Below are 14,312 nucleotides of genomic sequence, written 5' to 3'. Positions count from 1 at the left end.
ATGGGTTGAACCACTTTTGAGCATACAAGCCTTAATGATGTGATGACATAAAACCTACTTTTAGACAGTTGTATAAATTGAAGTAGATTTTTTTTGGAAATTTTATCATTATTAGACTGTTATTGTAAATGAATGAATAAATAATCTTCCGTGCATTGTGTAAAATGCGGAAATTGAAATATTCATGGCTATTACCAACTTGTAATATGAATTTTCTGCTAAGAGCTATAACGGATTTCTATTGATTGCTTTTTCATTGAATGAAAAAGTATGGTATTCTGTGTTCATCCACATCAATATTTTCTTGACATTATACTTGTGTACAAGTTCGATAATTTCTTATTATTACAAATAACATTTGTGATATTTTTGGTCCATAAATTATGTTAATTGTTTTCTTGTCTTGTTAGTGAAGTAATTTAACAGAATTTCAATATTTATGTGTTCCAGAACAAATCAGGGCCAGCCTTCAACGGAGAACTCAACCAGATCGGAGAGAATTTCTAACAACAGGAAGAAAGCTCTTGTAGTCGATGGAAAAACATTAACGTGAGTTACTGGAGTCATTTATAGAAATCATCTTCTTTTTCAGTCGTTTGTAATTTTATTTTTTTACGTCATAAACTATAATTTCACCAATGCCGTTCTGATTTTCACTAGTTAAACAAACTGATTTATGAAGACTTGCAATAATAACTGCATGTCTATACTTCGACATCGGTAGTCGTTTTAAATTTCCATAAATTGAAAGTACATAAAGTCTTCTAGTTATTGGATTCTCAACTCTCTACCACATTTATTTTTACATAGAAGTAATTTTCCTTTTTACAGTTTTTTGATATTTTTGCAGGTATATTCTAGATAGACGATCAAACCTACAAGAACCATTTCTGCGACTGACCAGGCACTGTACGTCAGTGCTGTGCTGTCGAGCTACTCCTCTGCAAAAGGCCTACATTGTGCGCATTGTCAAACAACAACTCAAAACTAGAACTCTGGCTATCGGTAAGAATAATAATTCACAGTCAGTTGAGAATGTTCACATGGATTGTGCTTATCTACAATAATTAAGAATAGTATAGTCGAAATGTAGAAAATCAACCAACTAGCCTATATGGTAAAACTATTAAAATAAGAATAGCCATTTTATTTATTTATTTATACAAGTTGAAAAATACAATTCGAATAAATCGGAAGGAGGTGTTTATACAAAACTTGTAATCCGGAACTCCAATAATCGGTATTTTCTTCAGTCTTTACTACTAAAGATTAAAGAAAGTCTTTAGTCTTTATTTTCTTTAGTCTTTACTTTTTTCTTTAGTGGATTCACTAGTCTTAAATGTCTATCAGCATTGCTTATGAATAACACCAACGATTCACATCCAAGCAATGCTAATAGTTTGAAGTGAATGTCACTAGAAGTGCCGTGAGCATCGGTCATAGAAAACGTGGTATAAAGTTTGTCTTTGTTTGTAGATAAAATAAGTGAAAGAATAGTAGGTGAAATGATGAGTGTAATGTGTTTTGTGACAGGTGACGGCGCGAACGACGTGTCGATGATCCAATCAGCTGACGTTGGCATTGGCATCTCGGGCCACGAGGGAATGCAGGCCGTCATGTCGTCGGACTTCTCGATGCCTCGCTTCAAGTTCCTCGAGCGACTGCTGCTCGTGCATGGCCACTGGGCCTACGACCGGCTTGCTCGCATGGTCCTCTACTTCTTCTACAAAAATGCTGTCAGTATCCACGTCATATCCCATTTCAAATACGTTGTCTCAATAGATTCATAAAGGTTAGATAGATACAATAGATTCGTAATAACTCCAATAGATTCGTAAAGGTTTCTTGAATTGTAATCATGATAACATGAACTGTGTGAATGAGTTGATGGATGGATGTTTCAACATCCTATTAAAATATTAGGATAGTTCATTTTTGGATGAATTATTTTATAGATGGTCCATATCCAAAGTATATCCAAGTAGTAATATATTGTCAGGACCTTAATTTATGCTGAATTTATGTTTATGATGAAACTGTAAAGATGGCTATAGCCGTACCAGGAGATTGCCCCTGGCCAAGAGTTTCAAGCTCACAAAATCGACTTATATAGCGTTGCAGGATGGATTTTAATAATGTCAACGTATTTAAATGATAGTAAAATCAATACTCGGTATTAATCAACTATAATAAATAATTGAGTTGGATTATTAACTTAACTCTAGATTTGTTGGCTTTCAGAACATATTTTCAATTAGTGCCCTTAACTAATTTCGAGTTGATGTTTTTAGTTGAATGAGAGAAATTGAGGATATATTTTATTTATTGACACGAGTAGTGACTCATGTCAATTTTATTCTCATAGTCTTTCATTCGATATAACTCATTCTTGGTATTCAAGTTATCTTCTATAAGTGCTCAACTCATCTGCAATTACCATATATCATTATTTTGAAGCCTTTTTCTAGCAGTGTTTGTAATTAGGTCGTTTGTTGTATTGCGAATAAAATTCAACTAAAAAAATAATCAAATCGAAATCTTAGTGATATTGTTTCTTAGATTGAATTCAGCTATGTTTTTGGGGTTGAAGATTGCTTAACAAAAACGCAATGTACGTAGTGGTGAAGGGAGCTGAACACTACCACCTTCACTATGCTTTAATAATGCTAAACTCCGGATAATTGAGAAGAAATAATTTTTTTGAATGAAATTAATTTAAATTGAAGTCACATTGTCACCTGCTCTGTTATCTCTCATTCACTGAAATATCAATCGTCGACTTGAACCGCTACTGTTTGTATTGCTCACTTTCACAAGCCCGACCATAGTTCATCAATGGGAAAAGGCTTAATGTAGTCTTTTTTAAAGCAACAAAATTTCGAGTTTTTAACATTTTATGTCAGAAAAACAAATTACTACTGTATCATATACTAGATAATCAGTCTATTGTTTTGGAACTTTATGATTTGGTTTTACACATTTGCTTGTAATCTGGTTTCGCAAATTATTTGAACAATGGTATATTGTTTTTAGGTGTCTACGATCAAGATGTTCCACAGCAAATATTGCTGACCAGGCCAGGCCTCTACAAGCAGGGCAGGCTGGGATTCACCTATCAAAGCCATTCGTTTTGGCTCACAACAGCCGATGCCTTCTATCAGAGTATTGTCATTCTCTTCATTTCTGCTGAGGTATTATCATCTAATGAATAGTTGAATTGTATGTTATACTGTTTGACAAGGATTCAGGTTGAATTAATAAATTGTTCTTCGTTAGCGTTCTTAGTTTTTAGTTGGAATTTTTCAGCGTTTTATACTATCGTGCTATGATACCTCATCCTCTCCTCGGCTCCACATGCAACGGAAAATCTGAAGGCCAGCCTCATGGTGCTTACCTATGAGGGAAATCTCAACGTTGGCATGGAAAAATATTTGCAGATTTCTGTGGACATGGCATTCCAGTTCTCCATTGACTTCTTTTATTGACTTCCATTGACACCTCGCACTATGTATTTGTTTTTATTTTTATTCAACTCTCTGTTGAAACCCACGCCTATCCTTTCTTTCTTGAGTCAGAAAGAGCTTCAATTGTATTTATGTACTTGTAATGCAGTTATTTGTGAATTGATGTCATATAACATGAAATTTGGTTGTCTTATCAACGAAATCGTTCGTGAATTACAATCTAATCCTCCATTCATGGTGAAGCATTATATTATTTTCGATATTGGTCCTCAACTAAGTAAGAAAAACTTGTCATTGAATCGGTAATTTAGGAAAATATTTTCTAAATTCACATCAAGTGAATTTCAGTGAGTTTCATCACCTTGAGAAACCCATGAATATTGACAATCATCATTGAAAGTTATCTTAAAGCGTATTGAATAATATTAATACTAATTTTTATGTGGAAAAATACAAATCCTCTTATGTAACTCGTGTCTATGTAAGACACATCTCAGAGCTTAATGATATTTGAACGTTTTCATGTCAATCTACGTTATTGTTTGTTATGATGCCAAAAGCCAAAAATCTTCTAATTAAACCTTTTTTCCGCAGGTTTACAATGAAACAGATGCGGGTATTTGGGAGTTCGGAATTGCAATTGTAACATCATGCATGTTTGCTATGTTGCTACAAGCAGCGTTAGAAACTAAATCATGGGTAATTATTTCTTCTATTCGCGCATTTATTACTTATTTTTGGATTATCAACTTGTTAATAAACTTGTAGCTTTTATGATAGATAGGTAAATTAAAATTCTCTTGGAAACAGCTAACCCATATTTTTTGATTGGCTTGTTTTAAGCGTGTATGATTGAATTGAGAGTAATCGATTCTATTCTTCAATAATTGGGAACTCTCATCTAGAACTTTTTAGAACTTTAGAATTTTTCCCCGCTCGTTTAAAGCTATGATCAAATAACTTGAAATTTATTATTATAATAATAAAGCACTAATTTAAACGCTCAAGTAGAGTCCAATTGCAATTATACAGAAAAATTAACCATAAAATGTTATATCTGTGTGGCATGGATGGCTCCAAAGTCTTATAAAATTATAAGTAAATAAACCAGTATGTTTTAATTATGGAAGATACAACATTCAATAATGATCATGTAAGCTATTTATGAAATTAATGCCCGGTTGCAGAGTCGTCAAATAAAGTTGAAAACAGGCAGTTAACTCATTTACGAAGCCATAAATTCACTTTCCGTTGCACAGATGTCAAAGTAAACTAAAGCTCCCATAAAACTAAAAACGCCCAATTAGACACATGATTTCGTTGCACAGTCGTCAGAAAGAGCTTATTCATATCTCTTGTTAAGTTATGGGCCCGAAGTCGTGCTGTTAAATCCAATACCTACTCCAGCCAAATGCATTTTAGAGGTTGTGATAGCTTTTTTGAAAGATGTTTACGAAAAACCATCTGTATAAATATAAGTAAGTTATTTTTTCTCTCCCTATGTTTTTTCAAGTTGTTTTATAACCTCCAAATCGCTAAATATGGTGAGAAATCTCAATCAAAAGCCAAGAGTCGCCATATTGTTTATCAATTTTATGTGAGATCTTTTGAAAAAACGTTCACAGTGATGTCGATTGAAACTTTGCCCGATGCCAAGACATTGTTTGGATAGAAGCATGTACGGAAAAAAGTGAATAGAGCTGCAGTGTGACTTATGTGTGATGCTAATTAGAGATATAGCTAAATAGGCTTTGGCAAACGACTTGGCAACGACCAACCATTCATGTCAGTGACTTTAAACTATGTTTCACATAGCTATGTTTGATTTTATGTAACGACTCTGCAACCGGGCCTAAGGCTTGCTTTTGCTTTAAGAAGGTCAGAATATTGCAGTTTGTCAGGAAATAAACTATTCTTTTGAATAGCATTATCATCAGGCAGTAATTACTTATCAAGCTTGCTGGATTTTGAAATTTATTATTTTCAAATTTTTCATCAATTTTAATATAAACATTATTTTTAATAACCTAGATAGAGTGAAGACTCCCAATAGACTTCCTCTGAAGCTCCTCCCCCCCCAACCGCTTTACAAACTTCTTTGGGCATAAAAATTAACGCTGCAATCGCTCTCTATATGGCTAAATTACTCACCTCATAATAGACTTTATGTTGATTTGAAAGCATTTTCTTTTGTTTCAGACCATCCTTCATGTTGGATCGATTATTCTATCGCTGGGAGGCTACTTTGTCTTCTGTTTCATCTACAATTCGATCTGCATGCAATGCTTGGGCCTCCCCAGCAACGTGTGGGTGCTGCGTTCAACCCTCGCTTCTCTCGAATTCTGGTGCCTAGTGCTACTGTCTACAGTAGCCGCTCTTCTACCAAGGTACAACTTTTACTGGTTCATTGTAGAACTCTTCTTGTATTTTTTAAACATCAGGGTATTACGTAAAAAAATACAAAAATTACCTACTTGAGATCTCAAATTGTAGGAACAAAACTCCAGTGATGACAATAACGATGTTAATGAGCTATATCATATTAAAACTGAATATTATTGTAGTAAAACTCTTCCTTTTCTACAAGTTATTGACACAATAATTACAGTGTTTATTGAATTTATTATACTTGAAAATAATCCTAATAAACTTATATTATTATAATTATATTAATATTTGAAACTTGAATGTTGCTTCAGGGTTACAGTAATGGTGCTAATCAATATCTATTGGCCGAGTGATACAGTGCGAGTTATGATGGAAGAGAGGAATGCCATGAAACATGGAGATAACTTTCTTGTCTCGTGGTCCAGATCTACTTCAACATCATCAATATACAGGTGAGACTATACTTATCTCAAATATACTACATTAAATATTAATATCTATGTCTTTGAAAAAAATGAAAAGGGTACTAATCCATTCAACTTAACCTATTGAGTAAACCTATAAAAATAAATCAATAATGTTTAAACATTGACGGCTTAAATGATGTACTCAGGCGAGGTGGAAATTTCGTAAGGGGGGGGAGTAAAAGCCATACGAATATTATTAATAATAATAATAAATATAACATACAGGGATACAGTATTACAAATTTATTATTTTTCTTTGTAACTATTTTCCGTGGTCGTTTCATCCTATTAGGATGGATTTTGAATGGTCGTTTTTGAATTGCTATGGAATTTGTAGCAACATTTTGTTGTTTATCATATTGTACTTGGAAGAATTTTGGCTTGTTCTTTTTATTGAAGGTTGTTTTAATAAACGGGGCTTCGGGGATTTCGACGTCTGATTCCCTATTCTTATTCAATAATTCTGTCCTAGTTTGTTTTTCCATCTCTACCTTATCTTTTACCAATCTATGTATAAGCTGTAACCTATCATGATACTCTTTTGTACGCTCTTCAGTGATAAGTTGTTCTGTAGTGTCATTCAGAAAAGAATTCTCAGAGATGCCGAATGTTATTTCCATTGGTGTCATTTTTAAGGTGGAATTGAGTGTGTTATTGAACGCAATCACGGCCGTTTTCATGTTGGCTTCAGTGGTATTATTTCTATTTTGAAGTTGGATAGAATTTAAAAGTTCAATTAGAGTGGAGTGAGTTCTTTCAATTAACCCTTGCGAGTCTGGATGACCAGGGGTAACATAATAAGGTTCGACTTCATAAAGTTTTAGAAAATCACGTAAACCAGCGTTGTCAAATTCTCTGCCGTTGTCCATCTGTACGATCTTGGGGGTTGGATAGAGAGAAAAATAGTCGAAGAGATGGTCTTTTACCTCGATTTGATTAAGACTCGTGAGGGGGTAGACTACGAGTCGTTTGGAGAAACAGTCGATGATTGATAAAAATTTACGTTTGTCATACTGAAAGGCATCAAGTTGCAGTTTTTCAAAGGGCTTTGTAGGAGTAGGGGATACTTTGTATTCTGCACGAATGGGACGACGTTCGTATTTAGTCTTTAAACATATTGGGCATTTGTTTATGAAGTTAGTAATATCACGCATCATTGAAGGCCAATAGTACCGTCGTCGAATGTGTGAGTAACTCTCTGAAATTCCTCTATGATAGGTTTTTCCAGTATGATAATTGGAAACTACTTCTTTTTGTTCGTCGGGATCAGTAATGTCAAGATTAACTTTTTTATACCGCTTAATCTTAACTGAGTTGAAACTTTCCTTAATGACTTTAGCAAAGTTGTTAAACATTGATTCGTACTGATTACTCAATAAACCATCTTTTGAACAATATACACCATACGTGGTATTCGGTTTCAGGTATTCCAAACAAAATTTGTTTATGTGTTCGAAATCTAAGGGGTCTTGAAAACAGAGAAGGAGTCTGTTCTTATCAAAAATTTTCTGAAGGGTAGGTGTTTTGTTTCCACGTTCAATAAGTATCTGATTATGTTCAACGTTCAATATTTTATCGTCGTCTACTATCTGAATTTGTTCATTTGAACTGTCTGCTGAATGAATTGTCACAAGGCTGTCAGTGTCATTATGAATTGGTAAAGCATTGTCGTCAATTTCTTTAGTTGTTTGATGAGTATCGGTATGATCGGCATTGTCTTCACGAAGAAGAATATAGTCATTCATATCGAAAACAGAGCTACCAGTACCACAATCATTATTTTCCATATCATGGGGCTCAGAAGTATTAGCATTAGCATCATCTTGGTTATTGAATCGAGTTAAAGCATTCGCGATGTCATCAAGATAACCATTAGGATCATCTATCGGTGGTGGGTCATCGTTACTATTCAACTGAATCAAATCGTCTATGTTTATGTCGTCGAAGCCATGAAAGGGTAGGTCTTCGTTGCCGAAGCCTAAAAAGTCATTATCATCGTTGTCCATTAAATTGATGGGCTGCGAGGGTATGCGGGACAGTGCATCTGCCACGTGATTGGTTTTTCCCTGCACGTAATTAATCTCAAAGTCAAATTCATCTAAAAGTAACTTCCATCTGAGTAGTTTTGAATTAGGTTCTTTTATGTTTCTAAGCCATTGTAAAGGTTTGTGGTCTGTTTGAATCAAAAATTTTCGTCCGTATAGATATGGTCTGAAATGTTTGCATACCCATACAATAGCAAGTAGCTCTTTTTCTATAGTCGATAAGTTAACCTCACTCTTATTAAGTGTTCGTGATGCATAGGCTATTGGGAGGTCATTACCATCAAACTTTTGGGACAATACACCTCCGATGGCAAAGTTGCTCGCGTCTGTGGTGACAAGAAACTGTTTCGAGAAGTCAGGTAATTGTAGGATGGGGCTGTTTTGTAACATTAGTTTCAAATTTTCAAAAGCCTCCCTGTAGTCCTTGCTATTGGGATTGATCTTTACATCTTTTCTCAAAGCAGCAGTGAGTGGTTTAGCTATTTTAGCATAGTTTCTAATCATTTTGCGATAGTAACCGGTCAGTCCAAGAAATTGTTTGATTTCTTTGGCGGTCTTAGGGATTGGAAAGTTTTTTATGGCTTCAACTTTAGAGGGGTTAGGCATCACACCTTTTTCCGAAATGATGTGCCCTAAATACAACAGCTCACGCTTGAAAAACTCAGTTTTATCAAGTTGAATTTTCAAATTGTGTTCTTTTAGTTTCGTAAATGCCGATTTCAAATGCTTTAAATGTTCCTCAAGGCTATCAGAGAAAATTATTATATCATCCATGTAGACTAGTACATTGGTCATTCTTGAAAAAATTATGTTCATGGCCCTCTGAAACGTAGGGGGTGCATTCTTTAACCCAAACGGCATACGTAAAAACTCGTAATGTCCGTGCTCTGTTGAGAAAGCTGTCTTAGGTACGGATTGTGGGTCCATTTGGATTTGATGAAAACCGGAGGCCAGATCAATGGCTGAAAAGTATGTAGCCCTGCCTATTTTGCCAAACAGATCTTCAATGTTGGGTAGGGGGAATTTATCATCAATAGTTTTATCATTCAATTTACGGTAATCTAGAACCATACGGATTTTCCGCTTGCCTGATGCATCAGGTTTTTTGGGAACCACCCAAATAGGGCTGTTGTATGGCGAATTGGAGTGTTGGATAATTTTGTTTTTTAGTAGTTTGTCGATTTCAAGTTCAATATCTTCCCTATAAATCTGTGGGTATCTGTAGTTTTTTGTGTAGACGGGAAGATCGTCTTTCGTATTGATTGCATGTTTTAGCAAATTTGTACTACTCAAGGGATCATTTTCTCGTTTTATTATTTCAGGGAACTGCTGAACTAGGCTAATTATTTTAAGTTTTTCTTCCTCGTTCATGTGACTTGTTCGTAATAGAGATGGTATATCTTGAATTATATCTGCCAAGTTTTCAGGACAATTGGTCGTGAATTGTTTTGGCTCTATAATTTCTTCTACATCTTCTACATCCATAGGCTCCGGATAGATAGTCAGAAGCTCATTTGAAAAAACAACACATTTACATTTATTATCAGTGATTTCTACAATACCTTCTTCAACAGTATATACATCTGTATTCACTTCTTTAATTAATCCTGTTGTTACATTTGGGGCTGACTTAACCGGGATTGAGATCACGTTGTAGCCTGGTTGTAATGTAACACTCTTATTATCTAGCAAAAACAACAATTCTTTCATTCCATCCTTATATTCAAGTTTATCATTAGCAAAGTTTACATTCATCTTAAACGCACGTAATGTTTCATTTCCAAGAAGTATGTCATACTTAGTGGAGAAATCAAATATATACATCTTTATTCTATGGGGTTGGGAAAATACATTTTCAGTGTTGAAAAAAATATATTCGTTTCCTTTACTTTCTCCATTAGGAGTTTTTACAATAAAGTCTTCCTTGTATCGAGTGATCTCAGGAGAGACCAATGATGGATGCATATAGTTTTTAGCAGATCCTGTGTCTACTAGCCATTTTCTTTTCTTTTGATCGAGAAAGTAAGGAAGAGATTTGTTTAAGATGTTCAAGTCGAGTCGCTTGGGGGGTCCTCCGAAAACTGGGGGCCTGACTCTAAAAAATGGTTCGTGAGTTTGTTGAGTGATTCAGTCAAAGTGTTTATTTGACATTGCATAGCCTCAATCGGGCTCTGATTGTAGTTATCTTCTGGTTCTTCCTCTAAGTAGTTTACTTCATATGGTGATCTGTAAGTTTTCAATTTTTGTACAGGGTCTGTTCTTTGAGTGCGCATAGACACTGTGTTTGACGAACTTACTTGAGTGTTAGGTTTGAAATTACTGTTTTGCTGCTGAAAGCTTTGTTGTGGAAAACGTTGTTGTTGAAAGTTTGGACGATAGTTTTGTTTTTGGAAGCTTTGATTTGAAAAATTTTGTTGAAAGTTTTGGGGGAAGTTAGTTTGTTGAACATTGTGTGGTGAAAATTGTTGTCTACTTTGGAAGGGTCTGTGTGTTTGTTCGAAAGAATTGTCGTGTGACCATTGTTTTTGAAAGTTTTGTTCGTAATTAGGATTTCTAAATGTTGTTGTGTTGTTGGAATGTTTCCTATCTACCCTGTTCATTGTTTCAATAGTGGTTTTGTAGCGTAGTTGTTGTAATACAATACTACAATCGTTTATTAACTTATTCCTAGCATCATCTAGGTCTTGTACTTGTAGTACTTGCAAATGTGACCCTAATGTTGGGTGAACTCCATGAACAAAAGTATTTACAAGTGTAGCATTCAGTTGACAAATCAAATTTTCTAATAGTAAACCTGTAACACCATCTAGCTTATACTTAGTAATTACATTTGTACGTTTTTCATTAAGTCTGTTCAAAAATTCAATAGGATGTTCCCTTTGATAGGATTTCATCACAGTCAACTCAGCAATGAGTTCAGGTACAGATCTGTTATCAGCAAAATTTTGTTTCAGTGATTTTATCAAGTCTTTTATTGAAGAACAACTGTTGTTGAATGCTACTGCTTCGGCTGGTCCTTCAAGTTTGCACATAGCAGCTTTGAAAAGAATCCAGTGATTAGCTTCTTTTTCTTGAATGTTATCAGCACAGTAGCCGATAGAAAGGTCTTCGCAAGTAGATATGAATTGATGTAACTTGTGAGAAGTACCATCGTAATGAGGTATGTATCTCAAGAGTTCATGTGGAATAGGTTTAGTGATTGTTGCCATTTTTGAAATCTCTGAAGTTGAAGATAAGACTGGATGCAGTTTTGAGGGTTTGATGAAGTTCTTTTGTTTGGTACTCACAACTGGTTTGGAGAGCGTACTTGGATCGTCCTGGTCCTCGTCCGTGGATGAATCCGTGTCGCTTGGTTCTCTGTTGGTTAGGGGCCGCCAGGTGTTGTTTCTCTCTGCCAGGATGGAAGGCTGTGCACTTGGTTCCAGAGTGATGAGGGTAGGCCGCAGATGAGGAGTTACACTCGCGTTTTGGATTCGAGACAGTTGGTCGCGAAAAAAAAAGTTAATTGAACTTTACCGAAACGTCTGCGGTCCCGTTTGTTCGGGCGCCAGTTAAGTAAACGGAACACGTGACATCCTTTTTAAAAAGATTTATTCAAGAAACAAACCGGCATAGTAACTGCCCAAAATACAGAAATGAGACAAAGAATCTTAATTACTAGAGCTTATATACTATTCTAAGTGCTGTATCAGCTACTATACAATAACAATGGGTATAACTAAAGACATCTTTCTGATTCAAGACGTTTTATAGAGTCCAATTAGAGCGATTTTGATCACATCTTCCAGATATCTTTAGGCTATTACGTGATTATAACTGTTCAACAAGTCTCAAATCCTCAAATTTTTAAATTAATATTGATAAATTTTCACATTCAATAATCTTCCAATAAATGCATGTTACATGAGGTTGCAATTGTAATATAACAGTATTGATGCGTAAATGTTTTTGCAAAAAATACGGTACTGGCTAATGTTTGATAGTTGAAGTTTAATATCACATTATTGAAATTTGTATTTGGATATTTTATTTGTTGTGTAAGTTACAAGCACTATCATTGGAATGATGTGAGAGAGAAAAGAAGGTGAACATTGATCCATTTGGAATATTTTATGTCTATACAAACTTTATGATTGAAATGATTGTGACTTGTAAGGATAGGCGCACACCAGTTAGTCAGGACAAGACAAGACAAGACATGATCAGACACGTTTAGTCGCAATAATTCACATAGCTGCTTGTGACGCAACTCACACTGATTAGTCATTGCAATTAGACAAGTCTTCATAAGATACTATGTGAAGTATTTTGACTTAACGTGACTAATCTTGTCTTGACTAACCGGTGTGCACCCAGCCTAAGGCTAGACGCACACCAGTTAATCAAGACAAGACATGATCAGACACGTTTAGTCACAATACTTCACATAGTTGTTTATGAAGACATGTCTAATTTCAATGACTAATCAGTGTGAGTTGCGTCATTAGCAACAATGTGAAGTATTGTGACTAAACGTGTGTGATCATGTCTTGTCTTGACTAACTGGTGTGCGTCTAGCCTAAGAGAGAAAAGGAGGTGAACGTTGAGCTCCCTCTCTCCCTTTAGATAAAAAAGAGTTCGATATGAAGTTATTTGTCTTTGTATTCTCAGGTGATGATACTGAAATACTTATGTAATCTAATGACAGCTGTGCATTCTTAATTGGATTGTGAATGTTTTCAGAACGGGCGAAGCGCCTCCCAAAGACACAGCAGTGCCGATCGGCGCCACGCTGACGGCGGTTGGCTAACGGCGGCCTCCATCCTGTGACTTCCTCTAGTTTGTAAACTAGCAAAATGGCTGTGATAATTAGGACCAACTCAAACAACACATTTTAACCGGACCAGTGCTGCCATCATAAGTATGTTGCGTGTCTTATAATCAAACATACAATTTATTGACTGTCTAGCATCAACGAAATTCACTCGTGAAGTGACGACGATGACAATTTTATTAGAGACAATTTTCAAATTTTATTTCTATTTTGTTTTGTTCTTTTTATACATGTTAATATTTATTCCAACATTTTTCACCTGCGTGGTTATATCTTTTCCTGTTTTTTAAACAATTTACAATGTTTTCCAAGTATGCTTAGAATGTATTATTCCCTTACATGTATATTGTAGATATGCTTAGTGGCATAATTATTGTTGTTAATTTTGTATCATACGAAAAATTCCAATTGTAATCAAACTTGTTCTGTGTATATTAATTTTTCCCCGTTAAATAGTTATTAATGTGCAATAGAATCGAGCCATTTGTTTTAAAATAAGTAGGAAATTTTCTAGGAAGTATCGCTCTAGTGAAGGTTGTTGTTAGTTCAATCAGAAGTCTATTGAGTGTTTAGATATGTGTCATGGAGTTTATAAATGTTAGCTTTTCCTTCGAAGCACTTTGCATTCACTGCAGATAATTCTTACTTGAAAACTCGACTTTTTATGCGCTGTAGCAGTATCACAGTAAAATTTCACTATAATTTCCAAATTCATGTCTTCCTTGAATAATTTTTTATGAATTTGTTATTCATACACAATTTTTCCATTTTGAATGTGTATATCTTATATTCTTGAATATTAATTAGATAACTAACAATATTATGTAACCACTCGATACACAACTTTGGAATATTTCCCCTTTTTGTGGGGTTTTCAAAATCAACATATCAATGTATGCCCATAGAAACTGTATTGTTCATATTATTCATTCTTCGAGTTATCCTCTATTTTTCAGATTTTCCAATTCTATTCGAATCAATGGTACTTTTTCGCTGTTTTAGCTTCTCTAGTTGGAGAAGTTTGCAAAGCTCCTCCTAATCATTGCGGAGCTGTTTTTTCATCGTGTGGTGAAAGCATATCGTAAAGTTTATCCCACTTTAGCTGAAGCTCCTTCTTGTCGTCACATCTGATATG

At 34.9% G+C, this 14,312-nt stretch overlaps 1 protein-coding gene across 1 annotated transcript in view; it reads left to right on the top strand.

Moving 5' to 3' along the window:
- LOC111045383 (probable phospholipid-transporting ATPase VA) overlaps positions 1 to 13,596 on the top strand; it is a 59,627-nt gene extending 46,031 nt beyond the window's left edge. Inside the window, exons 14-21 of the mRNA XM_039424104.1 lie at positions 451 to 549; positions 851 to 1,005; positions 1,534 to 1,736; positions 3,034 to 3,191; positions 4,059 to 4,163; positions 5,664 to 5,851; positions 6,164 to 6,304; positions 13,087 to 13,596. Coding sequence (XP_039280038.1) covers positions 451 to 549; positions 851 to 1,005; positions 1,534 to 1,736; positions 3,034 to 3,072 — 496 coding nt within the window. The 3' untranslated portion in view covers positions 3,073 to 3,191; positions 4,059 to 4,163; positions 5,664 to 5,851; positions 6,164 to 6,304; positions 13,087 to 13,596. The remainder of the gene's footprint in view (positions 1 to 450; positions 550 to 850; positions 1,006 to 1,533; positions 1,737 to 3,033; positions 3,192 to 4,058; positions 4,164 to 5,663; positions 5,852 to 6,163; positions 6,305 to 13,086) is intronic.
- Positions 13,597 to 14,312: the final 716 nt, after the last annotated feature.

The sequence above is a fragment of the Nilaparvata lugens genome, chromosome 3 (assembly GCF_014356525.2).
Source record: "Nilaparvata lugens isolate BPH chromosome 3, ASM1435652v1, whole genome shotgun sequence".
NCBI lineage: Eukaryota > Metazoa > Arthropoda > Insecta > Hemiptera > Delphacidae > Nilaparvata > Nilaparvata lugens.
The sequence above is the reverse complement of the archived record's forward strand: the minus strand, read 5'-3'. Positions and strand labels throughout refer to the sequence as shown.